This window comes from Sminthopsis crassicaudata, chromosome 3 (assembly GCF_048593235.1).
Source record: "Sminthopsis crassicaudata isolate SCR6 chromosome 3, ASM4859323v1, whole genome shotgun sequence".
NCBI classification, from domain to species: domain Eukaryota; kingdom Metazoa; phylum Chordata; class Mammalia; order Dasyuromorphia; family Dasyuridae; genus Sminthopsis; species Sminthopsis crassicaudata.
In genome coordinates, this window is record NC_133619.1 from 206954023 (window position 1) to 206975873 (window position 21851).

A 21851-nucleotide genomic window follows, 5' to 3' on the forward strand; every position below is an offset into this window, starting at 1 on the left:
ATGATAGATAAACTGTGCACTTGCCCCATCTTCGCTAAATTCAAGGGGCCAGATCTATCTCTTAAAACAGTATTTGTATGAATATATATTAAGTTATCAGGCCACCTTTATTTTCAGAAAGAGGCATTTAAAAAGTGAAGAAACCACATCTGTGTATGACAAGTTTATTTTATTTAATCCAGTGTTTAAAAAAAAAAAAAAAGCACAATTCTGATTTCTTTACAATTTAAATGTGGTACCTTGCCTTGTTCTTTGGATATAGTAACTTTTTAAGAACCACCCCAACTTGTTCTAAAAAACAAATTCCTTGAAACAATTTAAGAATTTTTTTTTTTTAAATTTAGTTTTTACAGTAAAAATATACAGGTTTCTTGTATGTGTACACAAGAAAGGCTTCCATTTAAAATTTTAAAGCCTTGCCTTCAGCTACTCCTGTTACATAAAGTTCCATTTAAATAACACTGGCACAGCAATGGGTCTACTCTAAAATTTTACAAATGCTTCTTGAAGGAGCCAAGACGACAAAAGGAAAAAAAAAATCCTGTCTAAGTTCTAAATACCAAACAAATAGTAAATCTTAAGTATTTACATTGAAAGATCAGGTTACTATAAAAATTCAGATCAGCAGATCTAGGTCTGAATTTAACTTATTTACTGTTAATTTACATTCTAAAGTGCAATGAAGCTGATATTTTAAAAATATCACTGAAATTTCATTTGAGACTCTAACATATAAAAATAGGGAAGGCGTTTTCATATGCCTTCTGGCAAAAAATTTGGGGCGTTTCAATGCATTTTTAAATCCAGTTCAGAATAAATTATATAAGGTCAGATGAAAAAATACCTCAGTTATTCAATAGGAGAATAAAAAGATAGAATTACCTGAAAAACCAGAGATTATTATTGCCTATCTAGTTTTATTGATTGCCTGTTTAGTGACTTACTTAAAATGTTTTCTAGAAGAATGATGGATAAGGAGAACTAAGGAGGCAGTCTCAAGAAATCTGCTCAACCTATATTTTAGGGGGGAAAATGGTCATAGTCTAGGTGAAAATACAACTTTAATTTTAAACTAACACTGAAGCTTTGTAACCATTTCAAGCAGACAGAATAATAATTTGGCTTGGCTTGTTACTTATTTGGGAGTGAGTTCTTAAATACTGTATGTAATAAATATGTAAAGTAAAAAAGAAAAGAGAACACCGACCGAGTCTGAATGTAATGCATCTGGGATCAGTAAATATTAGATTGATACTACTTTTTCTCCCATAGTACTTAAATTGCATTGTTTTTAATATCCAAAAGGCTTCATTCTTGTCATCTGTGCTTTTTCAAAAATAGAAGGAATTCCTCCTTTAAAAGGAATAGCATCATGCTGGTGAGCAACAGGAACTACCACATACAGAGTTGTGCTTTTAATCCTGGAAGAGTTGAGGCTTGTTCTTTTAGTCCTTCCCAGTGGGCCAGTTGCTTTGTGTAACATAGTGCTTCAGGTATCAAAAAAGGTTAATACTTTTAGAAGATGGGCTTACCTGCTGTTCAGATAACCTCTGATTTTGACAAAAGTATATATAATTTGACCTGTAAAATTCCCTATGATATAGAAATATACAAACATACTTGCGCGCACACACAAAATTATATACTATTAGTCTTTAGTGTAGTCACCCTGTAGTAGTTATTAATAGCATATGTGGAATGACAACTCTTTGAGAATACTAACCTTTATAACAACACAAATTTGAGCCTGCTAGCCAAAACTTGAAAGGCTATTTGCATATTTGTGTTGGGTAGTTTTCTAGGAAAAAATGGTATTGAGTAAAGCACAGTATATAAACTGTACCCCCAACCAGCATCCCCCTCAAGAAACATCATCGCAAAAAGGAAAGGTGAGCTTAAAAAGAAGAGGGCATATCACAGGAATCCAAGTCTATCATCTTAATGATAGAAAGCTTCTATAGATTTATGTAGAAACTGGCAAAAGTGTTTTAACTCCACCTGGCCTCTCCATGGTTAAAAGACAGTGGTCTAGGAATCCATATCCATAAACAGATGAAAGAAACATGTAAACAAGTTCATTATCTGCTTATGTTCCAGTGGCTTGTGACTTCAGTAGCTTCCTTTTTCACATGCTTAAGACAATGAGGGAAACAATTCCACCTTCCTTAGCTCCTCTTAGTGATGATGGTGATTTTATTCACAATATTTCAATGTCCCATTGCTGTGAAGGTTCCCCCTCCAGAGGCTGGTTTATTATTATATGGGTCTTATCACAATAACTTCCTCCTAAAATAGGGAAAAAACAAGTAGTTAAACTTTGGATGTGATTGTAATTTACATAGCACTCTGGAGTAGATAAAGAGTTTGTGGAGCCACACATTTACACATATTAATCTAGAATCTATTTTAAAAAGACAAGAGGGCTGGGTCTTAATAGTAATGGTTAGAATAAAACCAATAGTATGTTTCCATCAAAGTATTGTGTTTCAATGTCAGGAACTCTAACAAAGTCTATTAACTATTTGGAGTGAAGAAAGGAAAAGGAAGGGGTTATGAATAGGATGTGATTTATGACTTCATCAGCACAGGGGAACTCATAGATTTGGAAAATCCCTGTCTTAGAGAATAGCTTAAGGTGTTGAGCAATTGGGATCATGCAACCAGTGCTGCCAAAGGTACTATTTTCAACCCAATTCTTTAATTAATTTGGCAGGTGTGATCAGAGAAATAAGCATCGTGACAGGATTTGGGAAGATCTAGATTCAAAACCCTTCTCATTTAACTAGTTATGTGACCCTGGGGTAAGTTATTAAAACCTCTCAGCCTTTTTTCCCTCAAAAGCAAAATGAGATTTAATAATGGTCCCCACATGAAAGGGTTGTTGTGAGACTTAAAATGAGCTTATAAAGTTGGGAGGAGCCTTAGAAATCATCTGGTCCAGTCTCCTTTTAGAAATAAGAAAAATGAAACTTTGCACTTATAAAAGGAATTATCTGCAGTTAAAAAAATTATAAGGCAGTAATAGAAGAGTTGATTTGAGAAAGTAGAGGGCTATTTTTTTTTCAAAACAAAAATAAAATAAGATTTAATATTCTACGGTTTCATAAAAGAGCATAGTAACTGTTACAAGCCATGTAGAAAATAAAAACTATGCTGTACATAAGTAGAAAACCCATTTAACTATCTAAGTGACCACAAGCCCTCTTAATTTCTTTCTTACTAAGGTACTATTTTTCTCTCATTCATGTAAGACAGTTAATTTATTCTGAATTTGTGTCCATATAAGTAACATTCTCAGAAATATATATTGGGGTTGCTTTGACCTAGATTAATATTTGGATGTAAAGACTAAATGTGAAATTTCAAGATGTAATTTGAGACTATAAATTCTTACCTTTAATATCAAGGACAAGCTGGTCATTAAGGTAAGAACTGATGGTTCCATTTTTGTTCATCTTCCACTTTTGCCTAAGCCTCCCATGTTCACTCCATACAGCTACTTTAGCTCCAGGTATGTCTTTTCCACCAATAACATCAAGACATGAATCATTAGCCTAAAATGAGAGAAAAATTGTGATGGCAAGTTCCATATAGAATGGCTCTTTTATTTCACTTAATATAGAGGGCATGTGAAGGTAACCTGAGCAACACAGAGACTATTTTCAGTTTATAAATATGTTGGGAGGAAAAACAATTAACAAAGTACCCAAAGATATATTTTATGGTTCATTATGTGAATTAGATTAAAAAAAAATCAGTTTTAGAAAGGGAATCAGTAGAGGTCAGGAAAAAGGTTCTTTCTCTGAACACTACTTTTGCCATCTGGAATTTTTATTTGAAATAGACAATTTTTTTTTCTTCATATTTAACTGAAAATGGTAGGACAAGTAGGAAGAGTCAAAGACTCTCTTAACCTGTGTAAAGTTCTTGCCAGCAGCTTTTAAGAAAAAAATGCCTATCCTAACCTGTGAAGACATTAAGAATTCTTACAATTGCTGTAAATGTTGTATAATTATCTGATTACATGCAACAGCATCATTTGCATTTATGCCTTCAGATTTCAAATACAAGAGAACTAAAGGACAGTGAATTAAATGGCAACAAAGTTCTTCCTCCTCAATGTCTTTCATTTTATCTTCAATAGAAGCAAGCTTAGATTGTCAAAAGCTGATTTTTATCAAGACTAGGGATGATTTTCACCTTCAGGCTGTATATACTGTGCTGTTTAGGATTATATCTCATTGTGTTCTAACATTACATTTACTATGTTGTTATTCAGTCATCTCAGTCATATATAACTCTTCATAGCCCCATTTGAGGTTTTCTTGGCAAAGGTACAAAAATGGTTTGCCATTTCCTTCTCCCTTTCATTTTAAAGAGGAAACTGAAGCAAATAGGGTTAAGTGACTTACTCAGGGCCACACAGCCAGTAAGTGTCTGAGGCCAGATCTGAACTCAGGAAGATGAATCCTCCTAACTAAGCCTGGGGTTCTTCCATTGTGCCATCTAGCTCTCTCCCTCTTCTCCCCTTCTTCCCCTCTCTCCCCCCGCCTCTGTCTCATTACATTAATTTAAATAAAACTTTGGCTTAAAAATGAATAGGACTAAGGATATAAGATACCAGTTTACAAAGCTATTTATTTACCTTGGATTTAAAGAGTCCTCGACAGTAGTACCACATTTGGGTACTTTTTCCATTATAAGGAGAGATACATACTGATGTTGTCCTCAAATCAGCTAGATTTCCAGTGACTGTTAGATATTCACCTTGGGCTCGGTTCTTTATTCTGATGTAGACTGAGGGCTAAAACAAAAAAGAAAAAGAAACATTCAAATGGGGAAGTCTACAGGAGGGTTAGGATTTAACTTTGGGATTTAGTTGATTTCCATGGGAAATTGCAAACTAAAGCAGTTTCTCCCCCCCTCTTTTTTTGCTAAGGCAATTGGGGTTAAATGACTTGCCCAAGGACACACAGTTAAGTAGTATTCAGTGTCTGAGGCCAAATTTGAACTCAGCTCCTCCTGATTTCAGGGCTGGTGCTCTATCCACTGTGCCACCTAGCTGTCCCTAAAGCATTTGTTTTTACAGAGTGGAAAGGAATATACTTGTACATATGTCACTCATGGATTGAGACCTGACTATTGGAGGAGAAGGAGGGAATCACCTAGAAAGGGGCCTTTCATTTTATTATTAGGGAACTGAAGCCCATTAAGGATAAAAGACTTGCTCAAAGCCATGATCTGATACCAAGTCTTCTAACCCCAAATTACTTGCTCTTTCCATTGGATCACTAGTCACTTAAGAAGCTCTTTCCATGTTGCCAACAATAAAAGAAAGATTTAGTTTTTTAGACTTCTCAGTGCTAATATACCAAACTTGGAGTTTAAGAATATTCAAGAGAGCAAATAAATTGGGTGAAAGGACATTGCTAAATAAAAATATATACATATAGTTGAAACCCTGAAACTTCTAGTTATGGTGGTACTTAAGTGAGAGTACAGTTGAAATTCAGGAAGCAAATCAATCTTGTAAATGGAGGGTCTTGACCATCTTCCTTTTGCACTTCCACTTCAACAGGGCCTTCTGTGAACATTTTCCCCCTGGTTCCACTAATCCTGTGTTTCTTTTTCTAGATCAGTGATCCTCAAACTTTTTAAGTAGGGGGCCAATTCACTGTACCTCAGACTGTTGGAAGGCCGGACTATAGTAAAAACAAAAACTCACACTCTGTCTCTGCCCCTCAGCCCATTTGCTGCATAAACGTCCTCAGCGGGCTGCATCTGGCCTGCAGGCTGTAGTTTGAGAACCCCTGTTCTAGATCAACATTATTCTTTTTTGCCCCCCTCCCTCCTCCACCACCCCATCAGGCTCTGTTGGCACTGCTAATTTTTTTTAAATTTTTCTTTGGGGACATTGTCAGCCTTCTTGTTAATCCCTTTCTCACATTACAAGAGGGATCCCAACCTTGATGTCCTCACAGATGCCTCTAATTCATTATATTCCTAACAGAATCCATGATATTTTCCCATAAACTTAAATTCTTCCTTGAAGTATTCCTTTATCCCTACATCCTCATTCAGCTGCCAAATCTTGTTGATTCTATCTTTCCTTTTCTTGCATTCTGTTTTTTCTTACATAGCCACTAGTTAGTCTCTCTTTGGTATGGTCTACTGAAATAGCCTCCCAAATGGACTCCTTCCAGTCTCTCTACTCTAATACATCCTTCACAAAGCTACCAAAGCAAAGCAATAGTCCTAGAGTTCAAATTTCAACGGTTCCTTATTGCCTCTCAGATGAAATACAAAGTTATCAACCTGGTAAGTAAACTATCATTTCAGTCCCCTCATTTTATAGATGGAAGACATGGGAGCTAAGGGAAGTTATACAAGTAATGGGTGGTAGAGCTGGAATGTAAAACTCATTCATGAACTCCAAATCCAGCACTCTTTCCACTCTATGATGATTAGGGTTTTTGTTTTTCTTTGCTGAGGCAATTGGGATTAAGTGACTTGTCCAGGGTCACACAACTAGGAAGTGTTCAGTGTCTGGGGTCACATTTGAACTCAGGTCCTCCTGACTTCAAGGCTGATGCTCTATCTTCTGTGCCATTTAACTGCCCCTGATGATTAGTTTTGAAAGGGAGATGTAGCCAATAACTTGAGAATAGTAGGACAGGTGAAGGTGTTTTTATGAATGAGAAAATGGGTTAAAGGAGACATTGAAAATGGCAAAATGGGAAATGACTTTCTCAGTCAATTAAGCCCTAAATATGTGCTATGCATTGTGATAAGCACAAGGATACAAAGAAAGCAAAGAACATGTAAATAAAATCTGTATTTTATATACAGATTTTATATGCAGATAGATTATATACAGCATTTGAAAGATAACTTAGAAGGGGAGGCTCAAAGAGATGGGGAAGATTGAAAAAAGCTGCCTGTAGATGATAGCATTTAAAGCTGAATTTTGAAGGAAATTAGGAGGTAGAAGAGATGAGGCAGGAGGAAAGCATTTCAGGTATAGGAAGCAACCATGCAAAGACATGGAAACTAGAGAGGTGAAAAATGGGCAAGTAGGCCAGTATAGATGGGTCATAGACATGGAAGCATTGGTGTCAGAAGACAGAAAAAATAGGGAGACAAGTGAAAAACTTCAAATGTCGAACTAAGTTTCCTCTTTGAAAAAAGCACCATCACTTTCACCTCACAGTGGTCAATGCACATAATTCTATGTGTAATAGAAATCAGGTCCTATGGATTTTTCAAAATGTTTCTCAGTTATGGTTCCTTCTTTCTGGTTGACATTCTCACTATTACAAATCTAATCTAGCTACTACATTAGCAGTATGTCATTATACCCTCTTAAATGAGCTTCTTTGTCTAATTTTTCTTTCCTCCAAATATTTGGTTATTTCAAAGATTTGCAATTTCATTAGTGTGAGCATTCCTTACACTGACACTGATTGCAACCTATCTGTGATTTAAGAAGGCCTCCAAAGCTTCTGTGGCCAAAATATATATTAAATGGTTTTAAAACTCAACAAGGTGATAATCTGAGGATTTTAATGGGCTGAAAAATCAGTGACACAAAAGCCAAAAAAGCTGTATTACTATCCTAACCTCCAAAACTCAAAATTTTAGCCTTACTATAATCTTTTCTGGTCAGACCACACAATCCAGAAGATAGCAATCTGCATAATAAAGGCCTAAAGATTATGCTATTTGACAAGTTTTTTGAGGGCATTAAGTTTGTCCAGCCTAGAGGGGGGAAAAAAAACCTTTGGAGGAAATGGGTGTGGAGTGAGATATAAGAGCAAGCTGTTGAAATGATGTTAGTTATCACATGGGAAAGAGATTAAACTTGTTCTGCTTGACTTACAAGAAATGGGTATGAATTTTAAAGAGAAATATTTAGGCTTGATGTAAAGAAAAGTTTTCTACCAGTAAAAAGTTATCCCAAAGTGGGATTCCCCATCAGAAGAGATCTTCCAGAAAGAGTTTACAAATCTGTTCAGGTCCAACCTGAACTAAATGGCTTCTGATCTAGGTTTAGAGCTGGAAGAGTCATGGAAGTATTTGCCTCAACCTTATTTTACAAATGAGAAATAAAGTATAAAAACTAGTAATCAAATTGAAGTCCTCTGACTCTGTCTGTCTTTTAAACTGTTTAACTTTGTCTCAGGTTATTTTGAAGAAGACAGGTTGTAAATGGCCATTGTGAATTATCATTATTTTAAATACCAGAAAGGAAAACTGTTTGGTTTCTTAGTACTTTTTTCTTATTACCTGTTTGATGGGGCGTAGAGAGCCAATTGTTTTCCAACCACTGAATGCTGACCAATTTGAGATCTCACTAGACTCTAGCAAAATTTGTCTTCCCAGGAAATTAGAACCTTCATAAGCAATCCACCTGAATAAAAAAGCAAAGAAGAAAGTGAATATTTCAAATATGCTGAAATATAGATAAAAATTTAGTAGAAACTAGTAAAATATGTTAGCTTTTTTAATACTACACGGATTCTTTATTCTAATCTTCTAGGATTAGGTGTTTTTTTTTTTTAGTATATTTTGCTTTTACATACGCAAAAGACATACTCTTGTGTAAAAATTACATACCATTTTCCTTCCATTTTTTTATTAAAACTTTTTATTTATAAAACATATGCATAGGTAATTAATTTTTTTTGACCCTTGCAAAACCTTTTGTTCCAAATTTTCCCCCCCTTCCACCCACCCTCTTCCCTAGATGCCAGGAAGTCCAATACATGTTAAATATAAATATGTTAAATCCAATATATGTATACATATTTATGCAGTTATCTTGTTGCACAAGAAAAATCAAATCAAGAGGGAAGAAAGAAAAACTGAGAAAGAAAACAAAATGCAAGCAAATAACAGAGAGAGTGAGAATGCTATGTTGTGTTCCAGACTCTGTTCCCATGGTTCTCTCGGGGTGTAGATGGCTCTCTTTATCACTGCAGAAGTGGAACTGGTTTGAATCATCTCAATGTTGAAGAGAGCCACGTCCATCAGAAGTAATCATCATTTAGTCTTGTTGTTGCCATGTATAATGATCTCCTGGTTCTGCTCATTTCACTTAGCATCAGTTCATCTGCTGGTCTTTCTTACAAAACAATAGTATTCCATAGCATTCATATACCATAATTTATTCAGCCATTCTCCAATTGATGGTCATGCACTCAGCTTCCAGTTTCTTACCACTACAAAAAGGGTTGCACATGTGGGTCCCTTTCCCTTCTTTTAAGATCGTTTTGGGATATAATCTCAGTAGAAATACTGCTGGATCAAAGGGTATGCACAGTTTGATAACATTTTGAAAACAGTTCCAAATTGCTCTCCAGAATGGTTGGATCTATTCACAGTTCCATCAATAATGTATCAGTGTCCCAGTTTTCCCAGATTCTCTCCAAGATTATCGTTTCCTGTCATCTTAGCCAATCTGACAGGTATGTAGTGGTATCTCAGTTATCTTAACTTGCATTTCTCTGATCAATAGTGATTTGGAGCACTTTTCTTCATCTGAAAATTGTTCTTTTCCTTTTAACATTTATCAATTGGAGAATGGCTTATTCCTTCAATTATTTAAAAACTTTCTCCAGATTATTTTAATAGCCAAATCTTCCAACTGAATACAAAACTAGTTGGCACACTAGAGAGAACATTGGGCTTGGAATCAGGAAGACTCATCTTGAGTTCCTCTCTACCTCATACTCTTACCAACTCTGAAATCCTAAGCAGATAATTTAATACTGGTTGCCTCAGTTTCCTCATCTATAAAATGAGCTGAAGTTCAATGGCAAGCTACTCCAGAGTCTTTGCCAAGAAAACCCTATAAGGAGGTCTTAAAAGAGTCAGATATGACTGACACAATTGAGCAAGCATCCATGCAAATGATAATTGAAAACATTTTTCAAGTACATCTCTGTATTAAGATACTATGGGTACTCTTGAGGTTTAAAAACAACAACAACAAAAAAAAAATCCCAACAACTTCTGAAATGTAAACAATTACTTTCAAATTCCACGCTAAATTGGATAAATGTCTCTTTCCAAAATATACTTTCTCCATGGGATTATTAATTCAAGTCTAGATCACAGGGGTCCTAAAGATTTAGGAAACTCAAGTTATTTACAATTAAAAATGTTTCTCTGAAGAAGCACTGATAGACCTGAATGGGCCTTATGACTACTCCCACAAGTCAAGATTTCTTGCTATTAAAATATTTTAAATTCTCAGTATACTTTGTCACATGATTTGCCAGGTAGTATATATTTTCCACATCTGGTTTTCCCTGACCCTGATGACAGATACTAGGATCTAGCCTAGCTCAACAATGAAGATAAGAGAAGCTCTTAGAAAAGTTATCAGGGATAATATTAGTTCACACACCATGGTGCTTTGTTTTTTTGTTTTTGTTTTTACTTCATTTTTATTGCTCTTCTTGCAAAATGGGTAATGTGGAAATATTTTACATAACTTCATATGTGTAATGTATATTGTATTTCTTGTCTTAGTGAGTGGGAGAAGAGGGGAACATGGTGCCTTGTTCCAGGACCTTGCTGCCTCTATCATAATCTTTTCCTCTACTCCTTAAACAATCCTTATATGACCTTAATATTCATACCACCATCTTCCATCTTTCCACTTTGGGGCTAAACTAGAGAAAGCTGCTCACATTTGGTATTCTACTTCCTTACCTCTTGCTTCTAAATTCTTTCCACTCTGGCTTCCCACCTAAATCATTCAAAAAACTCCTTCTACCCAATTGATGTCTTCATAGCCAAACTGTATGGCCTTTTCTTCATCTACATACTTAGTCATACTCCAGTATTTCTCACTGTTCACCTTCTCTTCTCAAGATTTCTGTGCCTCTGCAGTGGATCCCCTTCTCAGGCTCTGGTGAACCTCTGTCTATGTCATCAACATTGACCTTGAATATTCCACTACACCTATTGCATGTCCTTTCTTCTTTTAGTTAATCTTATCAGATCCAATGATCCATCTTTATGCAGATGATTACCAGATCTATATATCCAGACCATGACTCTCTCCAGAGCTAATCTTTCATGCATCATCAGGACATTTCAAACTGGGATATCCTGTTGACATCTCTAAGTCACCATGTTCTGAACACAACTCATTATCTTTTATTTGTTTATATTTTCCTTAAACCCTCCTGAACATCTGTTTTATTCCACTGCTTTTGGGTCTAGCCACTCAGCCTTGCAACCTCAGTGTCATTCTATTTCTCATTCTCCTACATATCCCATCCATTTTAAGTGGCTTCTTGGGTTCCTTCAATTGGTAAACAATTATTTAAGTGCATAATGAGTACCACGTGCTATACAATGGGCTAAAGATAAAAAAAATGCTAAAAGTTATTTCCTTCTCTTAGTCTAAAGGGGGAAGATAAGAAAAAGTGGAAGTCAACAACAAACAAATGCAATCTATAAGGTAAATTGGAAATATTTAACTGAGGGAAGGCACCAAAGGCTTCCTGTAGAAAATGGGATTTTAACTTGCACTTGGTGCAAGCATGGGAAAGCATGGGAAATAGCCAGTAGAAATGTCCTATCAGGAGACTTTATTAAGTTCAAGTCCACTTTCTATAGAAGGCCTTTGCGTTACCCAGCTACATCACTTATCCACCTTAGATGCCAATGCCTTCCCTGCACTTCAAATTATCTTTCACCTATTCTTGCATTACCTAGTTATTTGTTACCATAACTAAAACACAAGTTGCTTGACACATCAAAAGGTTAAGATTCCCTTGTCTAAGATGAACCAAATCAGTTCCAATTGTCCAGTAATGAAGAGAACTCCAGAGAGAGAACTATGGGAAATGAGGGTGGATCACAATATAGTATTTCCACTCCTGTTATTGTCTGCTTGCATTTTTGTTTTCCTTCTCAGGTTATTTTTACCTTGTTTCTAAATCTGATTTTTCCTTTGCAGCAAGATATGTTACATTTAACATATATTTTAACATATTTAACATATATTGGTTTATCTGCTATCTAGGGGAGGGGAAGGGGGGAAGGAAGGGAAAAGTGGGAATTGCTGAAAAATTACACATGCATATGTCTTATAAATAAAAAGCTATTAAAAAAGATCCCTTTGTCTAAACTCATTGTCTCCATTTCTTTAGCTCTTGTTTAATTCTCAACCCTTTGTAATCTAGCTTCCAACTTCTCTTACCTACTAAATCCAATAGTCTGTTCTGAGTTTTCATTATGGTCTACCTTTCTGTAGTTTTTCACTGTCGATCACTCTCTCCTCTTGCCATTTTAAAAAATTCCATTGTCTTCTCTGAGTTTCACCAGTTCCTAGATCCTTTTTGGATATTAACTCTATCCCACTCATTAGGCATAGGTGTTTTCTAAAGGCTCTTATATTTAGTTTCTTTTCTCTCACTAAACTCTGAATCTCTTGTTGATTTCATCAATTCCCATTCTGTGTTCATCTCTGTTAGGAATTTATGAACAAAAAGTATTACCATCCTTCTAAACACTCAGGTTCACAATCTTAAAGGCTTGCTAAACTCCTCTCATCTAATCTACATAACATTTCTTGCATCCATTCCTTCTTTCACAAAATCCAGGTCACATTTCAGGCTATCTACCTCTTTTCACTGTATTAACCTCTGACCTCTCTGCTTCTTCTCTAATCCGTCCTCCACCTAGTACAAGTCTGGTCACAGTTCTCCCCTACTTACAAATCTTTAGTGCCTCCACCTTTTGGGGAAGTATCCTTGTTTAGCATGGTTGGGCAGTTTGTACAAACAGGGACGGCTGGACTGAGGCATTCTGTGTAAAATCTTCTTTTCTAAGTCTTCCATTACCAATGTCTTTCCAGTCCAGAAATGATATATATATATTTCTTCCTATATAAAAAATATTCTTCCTATACTCAAAAGAATGCCAGCTTCTTGAAGACATAGACTGTTCCATTTTGAGTTTTGTATTTTCCAAAGTATTTTAAAGTTCTAAAGGAAGATGTACTCCCAAGGGTTTTGGTTGATGTTATTTGGTTGATGAACAGAATTGCTGAGCCATTTTAGTTGATTAAATAAATCATAGGACCAGCCTAATGATCAAGATTATTTCTCTTAAAATCAAGGAGTTTATTTCTAGCATCTGTTTTTGGAAACTATCTGATGCCCTCTGGTCTAGTGACCAATTATACATCTCTCCAGCCAAGTGATTGAAGAATCTGATCTCAAACTGTTTATCATTTCCTAGAGTTTAGAAAGTAAATTAAGCTTATTCTATTGCTTGTGACTGAACAATAGCTCATCTTTAGGGGACGTAAGGGTGTTAGACTATCTTCTAAAGCATAACTTTGCTGATTAGTTCTATATAGAATAAGGGTCTTTTTACCGTATCATCTGTGAGAACCTCCAACAAAGAATTTCTTGAGAATAAAACCATGCTATTAGAGCTTTAAAAATGTTAAGTAACATTATCTGATACTGAAGCTAGGGAGATAACTACACACAATCTGTTAGCCATACTTACAATCCACTTTTTACCCACACTGATTGTGTGTAGAAGTAGAGATCCTTGTTCAGAACTGAGTTGATTGCATCTCCTAAATGAAGCTCTCTTCCTTCACAGTGTTCCAAAGCAAAGAGACTGATAAAAGGTTCTTCAAAAACCTAATTAATACAAGGCAGATATGTTGTCATGCATATGGAATATGCTAGTCACAATTTAGCATTGCTTATATCATTAATTTATTCTGAGGTAAATTAAAGCCTAATTCTTCAAATATATTTTAAGCCTAAGTTTGTCATCAGAACAGCACTGAAAAATGATAGCTTTCACTTATTATCCTTTTACTAACAAAGTTGACACTAAAATAGTAATGCTTATATATATATATATATATATATATATATTAGCATAATAGAAACAAAATGGCATGATGCGTGGAACAGAGTTAAAAAAGCACATTCAAATTTAGTCTCTGACTAGTATGATTCTGTATTAATACCTTAACTTACAGGTAAATGTACTGGTTCTGCCTTAATTATCTTCAGTCACAGAAAGACTAAATATCCTGATTCAGACCCCTGTCACTGCCTCATTTCTCTCCTATCTCCAATCTACCCTTCACATAAGCTATCTAACTGACTTTTCTAAGACATCATGGCACTCTCTTGCTCAAAAAGCTCCATCAGTTTCTCACTAATTCAAAGATAAACTCTTTGGTATTTTAAAACCCTTCCAAATTCTGGTCCAGGACATCGCACCTTTTCTCAAACTTCATTCAGTCTTCAAACCAGCCGCCTTCCTGTTCCTTGTACATGCTTCATCTCCAATCTCTCAAGGCTTTTCCTAGACTGCCTTTCCTCAGTGACATGTTTCCCCTTTTAGCTTCCTTCAAAGCTTTATTGAAATACAACTGCCTATACTGTATCTTTCTAGATCTCTGGCTCATAGTTTCTAATGCTTTCCTCCATTACTTAAAAACTTCTAGATATATTGTCTCTTGATAAGATTCAGGGACTATTTTGTTTTGGCTTGGTACCTTCAGGGGCCAGCAGATTTTCTGGCACATTAAAAACACTTGACTGTCAGAAAGTCTGTTAAGCATTGAGAATAACCCCTTCCCCCCAAAATGAAAGACAGTTCATGCTCTAAAGGAACTTAAATCTGATTGGGAAAAGCAACATGTAAAAGGAAGCTGAAGAATTAGGTTGGAGGACAAAGTAGTTACATGATGGCATAATAGCAAAGTCCACAGAAGTGCATTCAGATGGAAAATGAAGTTTGTCTTCTCCATCCTCTCTAATCAGAGTAAAGGGCAGAAGATATTTGCTGAGGTGTGTGTTCCAGGACAGTTCACAACAAATTCCATGATTCAGTGGTTTGGGACTTTTCAAAGATCAGGAATGCCAAAATGATGTATACTTTATTGTTTGAAGATTCAGTCATAAGCACCTTAAAGACTGAAAATTTCTTTGTGCTTAAGTTTAAGAACATCCATTTCTTTCACCAGACTGCTAGTTGCATCTTCTGTGGTGAGCAAAAAATTTGAGCAGTTCAACTACCTTAAAACACAGGTTTCCATCCCCCCAAAATGACTTGATATATGGTTTAATTTCAGAGTTAATGAGTTTTCAGGTTGATTCAGATTGAGATCTTGTAGTTTATCAAAGATTAGGCCACATTTGTTTGCTATTCTATACTGGATACCTTATCTGTTGCCCTGATCAACTTTTGCCAGTACTTTATACTTTAATGAATACTATTTTGTAGTTTGAGGAGACACGACAATTCCAAAAAATTACATTTCCACAAATAAAAAAAAAAAAAGTTAAATCTTTAGGGGCAGCTAAAGAGGGCAATGTACCAGCCATGGAGTCAGGAATTTCAAATCTAGCCTTACATACTTGCCTCACAAAAGGAAAAAAAAGAATTACATTCATAACATTCTTGTTCTTTTATTGGCTTCTGATAAAGGCTGCCATGATTTTAGTGTCTCCGTAATTTCATTAGTATGTCACAGAATATTTGATTTAGGTAATATTTTTATTCTAGTGGCATGGTCAACCACAAGCAGTTAATATATCTCAAATTATCTAATTTATATTTCTACAAAGAATATTTTAGAATTATATTCATATAGTTTTGTGTCTTAGAAAGCGGATTCCCAAATATTTCCTACATTCCATAATTGTTTTGAATTTCATTTCTCTCTTTATGCAGGCTTTTGTGGCAATAGATGGAAAAATTACTTAAGTGAGTTTATATTGTATCTTATTTTGCTGAACATTTTTGCTGTTTCAATTATAGTTAAATCTCATCTGTAAAATATATATATATATATATATATATATATATATATATATATATATATATATTTTTTTTTTTTTTTTTAAATAAACTTATCCTCCAATTACCTTTTCTTGTCATTGCAATTCATAGCCATTTCTAGAACTTTTCTGGATTTTGCCATCATGCCCTGGGAACCATCTTCATGCTGCACAAAATTACTTCTGCCCTAGAACTTGCATCTGATCAAATACCTTCTGCCCTTTCTTCTGACTAGAGAGGGTAGAGTAGACAAGCTTTATTTTCCATCTGGGTGCACTTCTGTGGACTTTGCCATTATGCCATCATGTAGCTACTTTGTCCTCCAACCTAATTTTTCAGCTTCTTTTTACATGTTGCTTTTCCCAATCAGATTTAAGTTCCTTCAGGGAATGAACTGTCCTTCATTTTGCGGAAAGGGATTTTTCTTAGTACTTAAGATAGTACCTGACAAAATAAATACTTAAAATGTTTATTTACTGATTAACAGTGATGACCATGGATATCCTTCTTTTAGGCCAGATCTCACTGGAAAAGTCAATGCTTCCTAACATTTCTTGATTACATGTAATTCTGGCTCTTAGTTTTGGTAAAAAACTATCATTTTAAGGAAAATTCCATTCTTTTTAGTGTGTTTAATTAAAATTGGCAATGTGTCAAAAACTTTAAATATTGATATCACACACATACCAATTTCACCAATTTAATTTAACCAGACCACCTTTCTTCCTGCTAAAAATCCAATCTTCTTGTAATTTATAATTTTTAAATATATTTTTAGTCTCAGCTTTTTGCAATGATTAAAATAACTTGTATTTAGCATAGATTCTTAACCTTTCATAGATTTTTAATCTTTAATAAAGCCTATGAATTCCTTCTCAAGATGTTTTTAAATTTATAAAAAACATAGATTTGCAAAGAAAAAAAAATTCCCTTTCCCCTCTCACCCAAACTGAGTTACTACCTCGAAACTCTTTATGAATTCTTTTTAAAAAAAGGAGTCACTGGACCCCAGATTATGCATCTGCCTGGTATGTAATTTTCTGTGTTCTATCCTTGGTTTAGGTGTAAAAACAAAACACCAACAACCCCACCACCACCACCACCAATACCTCCTCCCCCTTGATGGATTTCATAGGATTTTTTCTTTTTAGAAAGGGTTCATGCAAAAATTGAGTATTTGATATAATTTGTTTGGCATTTTTAGCTTTTTCAATTTAATTTTCTAAGATTTAGTTATTTAAAATTTCTAATTTCTTATTCCTTTAAATCCAGGTATTTTATATATTTTAAATACTTCATTTTATCAGTTTTGTTATACTGAGCAAAATTATTTCCAATAATTTCCTTTTTTGTTTTCATTTCTTGTTTCTTTTTCCATTGGCAATTTGGTTTGTCTCTTTATAAAGCAGACCAATGATTTATTTTTTTCTTTAAATATCTACTAGTTTTATCAGTTTCTATTGCTTTCAATTTTGTTAACTGCTTCTGAAGTTTTACAGATTACCTTTTAGTTGTTTTAGGAGGGAAATTGCTTATCTAGATTTTTTTCATTTTATGCCCAATTAATATCTTTTTTCATGAAGGGTAATGTACAGACATACAAATTTCATTCTTATTCAATTGTTTAATATTTTCTTGGCAAAAATATTGGAATGGCTTGCCATTTCCTTCTCATTTTACAGATGAAGAAACTGCGGCAAGCAGCATGACCTGCCCAGAGTCACAGTAAGTGGTCAGATTTGAACTCGGCACCATAAAATCCCTTTCTGACTGCAAGCCTGATACTCTACACACTGAATCACCTAGCTACCACCTCATTTGTACAAATATTTCTCTGCTTTGAATCTATCACACAACATTTGACATGATTATTTTGTTGAAATTATTTTAGTCCGAGTTATTCTTTGACCAATTCTTCAGGATATTAATCTTAAAAGTCCTTTTATAAGTATTTTAATTTTTATTGAGGTCAATAAAGAATGTGTCGAATATTCCTGTTTTTTCTTTATTTATGAAGTATTTATGCCATAGTAAATTAACTGTTGTAAAAGGTGCCAGGTATCGGGTGTACTTATTTCCCCCCTAATTAGTTTGAAGACCTACATCTAAGTATGTGTGTGTGTGTTTTGTGTGTGAAATGTTATTTGTTTATGCATATGTTCAACTCTTTGTCTGGTTTAGATAAAAGTGTGGTTATATGTTTCTCTCATCCTTTCCTTCATGCTTATATAGTCTCTCATATACCCCACTTTTGAGAAATGTTTTAGTCCATTCTTCATTTTTGACCCTTTAGTATATTTTTTCCTCTTTTCTTTTGTAAAAACCAACAAAACAGGCCGTGTTTATCTTTTAATACTTCTTTTGACTCCTTTGTATTTCATAATTGCTATTCAGTTCTTTTTAATGCTTGAAAATTCTTTATTTCACTAAAGATTGTTTCCCCCTAGCCTTGTAAGATGATAATAATATTTTCAGAGTTAAGTTCTTTTTGGTTTGTAAGTTTTTTGTCAGGGTTTCTCTTTTATAATATTAGCTGCCAAGTCTTATATTCCAGAGGCTTATATTCCCACTATGGTGTCCCATATAGTAATCTAGCTTACTATATGTATTTTTCAGGCACTTAGCTGTGCATGCCTGTTAACAAAGCCAGTAGTCCTTGTATTTAAAAAACTAACATTTGTATAACACACTTTTTTTTCTCCATTTTCAGGAAGTCATCGAGAAATGATGTTAGACTTCCATCATTATAAAGGAAGAGGTTGAAAGACAACTGAGATTGAAGAAAAGAAACCTGTATTTCAAGAAATACCATTCAGTTTCTTGAGAAAACCTACTGTTTCAACCAAAAAGATTTTAAATCAAGCAAGAGTTCAATCTATGATCTATAGTTAAACTTATGAATTTTGCCACTTATTAAACCACTTCTTTACTGCCAGACTGGATATAGTAATGTGATGGATTTTTGGTTTATAGAATCATTGTTATGGTTTCATTCATGCCTTTTGTCCATTATCAAAGAGGATGTTGCAACAGCATGGTTGTGTGTGCATGATTCAACTGGTTTCCCTTGTCTCTACATTTCTCCCCTATCTTCTTTTAGAGGATGATCCACCTCTGCTGTAGCTGGGCTTCTTTTCGTGTATTTTTTTTCTTTCCTTATATTCTTTTCCTGACCATTTTTTAGGGGCATTTATCATCCCAGATGACAAGTTTGCCTTTAGCCGTTTCCTTTAGCTGTTGTATGTCTCTATCTCCTTCCTTACTAGCAACTTCCAAGATCACCTTATTTTCCTCAAGTGGATTTAGTTTAGTATAACAGAGAAAAATCTTCTAAGAAGCAGGAAATTATAGGAGCAATGGGCCACTATTACTCTCTCCCTTTTATATTCTCTATTCGGAGAAGCAACAGAAGTACAGGCTATATAAGTCATGTGACCAAACAAATGTTTCAGTTGTTTTCTGGAGTACCTTGAACCTGACCTTCCTTCATACTATTCATTCCTCAGCCATTTTACTAGAATATCATTCTGTCACCTACCCTACATATGTATTGCATAGGACTGCTTTAGTTTGACTAGCAGCATATAATTGGTTCTTTCAAACTAATCAGTTACAAAATAGTTCTTTTGTGCCCATGTATTAGATAGTTCATGGATTCCAAATTTACCCTATAGCTATCAGTTAATAGTATTAAGAACATTTATTAAGAAATAAGGATCAACAGATAGGAACTCCTAGTTTTACTAGTAAATAGAGTGATGGACATGGAATCATGAAGACCTGAGGCACTGTAGAGTCATGGACATGGAATCAGGAAGACCTGAGGCACTGATGTGGTGACCTTGGAAAAGTTACTTAATGTCTACCACAGTTTCCTCTTCTCTAAAATGAGAATAACAGTATCTATCTTCCAGCTATTATTATTCTTGTTAGTTCCCTATTACGGTTCTAAATGATAACTGGAATTAGATTTAGAGAAATAGGGGCATCCAGGTGGCGTAGTGGTTAGAGCACCAGCCCTGAAGTCAGGAGAACCCGAGTTCAAATCTGGTCTCAGACACTTAACACTTCCTGGCTGTGTGACCCTGGGCAAGTCACTTAACCCCAATTGCTTAAAAAAAAAAAAAGAAAGAAAGAAAAAAAAAAGATCTAGAGAAATATAGATCTCTCAGCTGAGAGGTCTACTGAAAGTATTTCAAAGCTTTTTGATTCTGATAAGCCATTTCCCCTTATTAGAAATCATTTTATAAGCATTTTACTAACACCTGGCAAATATAAATGACTTCTTTGTTTGGCTTAGATTTTGTTTTCTCAGCCTCCATGATGCAAAGTCATGTTCAGTCCATGGGAATAGCATATAAGCAATAAATCTAATTTATTGCTCTCACCTTGAGGGAATAATCTAAAATGGAAAAAATGGCACATCCCATTAAATACTGCTTGTTTTTAATTTGGTCTCATTACATATGATCCATGACTAATGCTAATAATGAAAAATGATACACTAATGGAAATATAAATTATAATAAAACCTTCAATGTCAGATTTGATGACCAGCTCTCCTTTTTCATTCTCTTAATAGTGAAATGTTCTTTCCTGATGGTCTTTCTATTTAAGAGGACCCCTCTTCAGGTTCTTTTACTGAATTCATTATAAATGTTCTACCCCCTTACTACGGCTCCCCATCATTTGTAAAGTTCTCTCTTGGTGTCTCTCCATTTTTCTCTTGCTCTACATACTTTTTCTTTTTCATCTTTTTCAGATCCCAGAGATTCAACTATCACGTTATGTAGATGATTTCTAAACCTACATATCTAGTCCTAATTTTATCAACTATATAATAGAAGATGCATTTAGCTATGTGTAGGAATATTCTCTTACATATCAGAGTATATCCAAATGCAACATGTTCAAAATAGAATTCACTTGTCATCCTAAATCTGTTCCATCTTAATCCTAGGGAACACCATCAGCATGCTTCCGGTAACCCAAATTCGCAGCATTACAATCATCCTCTATGTTCAATCATTTGTCATGTCTCATGGATTCTACTTTAATATCTCTCAAGCTCACTCCTTTCACTCTAACAACATGGCCTCGGCTTTAGTTCATACCATTATTTCTTACCTGGCATTACTTCCTTTACCTTTTAACTAGGCTCCTAGCTTCTAATAGTTTCTTTCTCTGATCCAAATCCACACAGATGCCAGAATAATTTTCCTAAAGCAAAAGTCTGACCATATTACTGACTAAATAATCATCAGTGGCCTTTTCGTGTCTCTAGGAAAAAATAGAAAGTTCTGGTTTATCAAGTCCTTCACAATTTGGTTCTTGCTGATATTTCCATAATTAATATAATTTCATTTCATTTGTCCATTTAGTTTCAGCTACATTGAGCAACTGGACCTTCCTTGAACTCAATGATTTGTCTCCTACCTTTATGCTATTGCATATGCTGTCTCCCAAACCCAGAAGGTACATCTTCTTCACCCGTGCTTCTTTATTTCCCCTAGTTTTCTTTGGGGATCATCTAGTATACCACCTCTTACAAGAAAACTTTTCTTGATACTGTGTTCTCTTCTTCTAAATGATCTGGAATTTATTTCTGTTTTTTTTTGTTTGTTTTGTTTGACCAAACATCTTAAAAACATGGAAAAACTTGTATTTTCATCTCTACTTTTGTATCCTTAGCACCTGTTACAATACTTTGTATACACATACAGAAGAGAGAGGGAAAAAAGTAGGGAGAGATTGGAAACTATGATTTCAAAATATAAGGAACTCCTTGTGAAGAAATTCTTATCACCAATGAAAAGGGACTAAGTAATTAGGCTATAGTCACACTTCATGTGTCAAAAAAAGAACTTTAATCCAGGTCTCTATCAAGCATCTGGTAAACAGAGTGTTGGGGCAAGCATTAGAAAGACTAAGTTCACATCTAGTTTGAGTCCTTTACTAGATATATAACCCTGGACAAGTCACTTAGCCCTGTTTGCCAGTTTTCTCAA

General features: G+C 34.8%; 1 protein-coding gene across 7 annotated transcripts in view; it reads right to left on the bottom strand.

Annotated features, from left to right (window-relative positions):
* CRYBG3 (crystallin beta-gamma domain containing 3) overlaps nucleotides 1–21851 on the bottom strand; it is a 140435-nt gene that overhangs the window by 5279 nt on the left and 113305 nt on the right. For 4 of the 7 annotated variants that reach the window (XR_012487921.1, XM_074299834.1, XM_074299833.1 and 1 more), the window contains 5 exons: nucleotides 13540–13679; nucleotides 8287–8410; nucleotides 4646–4804; nucleotides 3395–3554; nucleotides 1259–2286 (listed from right to left, as the gene is read on the bottom strand). Coding sequence is in view for 3 of the 7 variants with exons in the window: in XM_074299834.1 (XP_074155935.1) it covers nucleotides 2198–2286; nucleotides 3395–3554; nucleotides 4646–4804; nucleotides 8287–8410; nucleotides 13540–13679 (672 nt within the window). In the remaining 4 variants the exon portion in view is untranslated. Of the gene's footprint in view, nucleotides 1–1258; nucleotides 2287–3394; nucleotides 3555–4645; nucleotides 4805–8286; nucleotides 8411–13539; nucleotides 13680–21851 lie in introns of those variants that run through there. The other 3 variants (XR_012487920.1, XR_012487919.1, XR_012487922.1) reach the window with 1 other exon arrangement.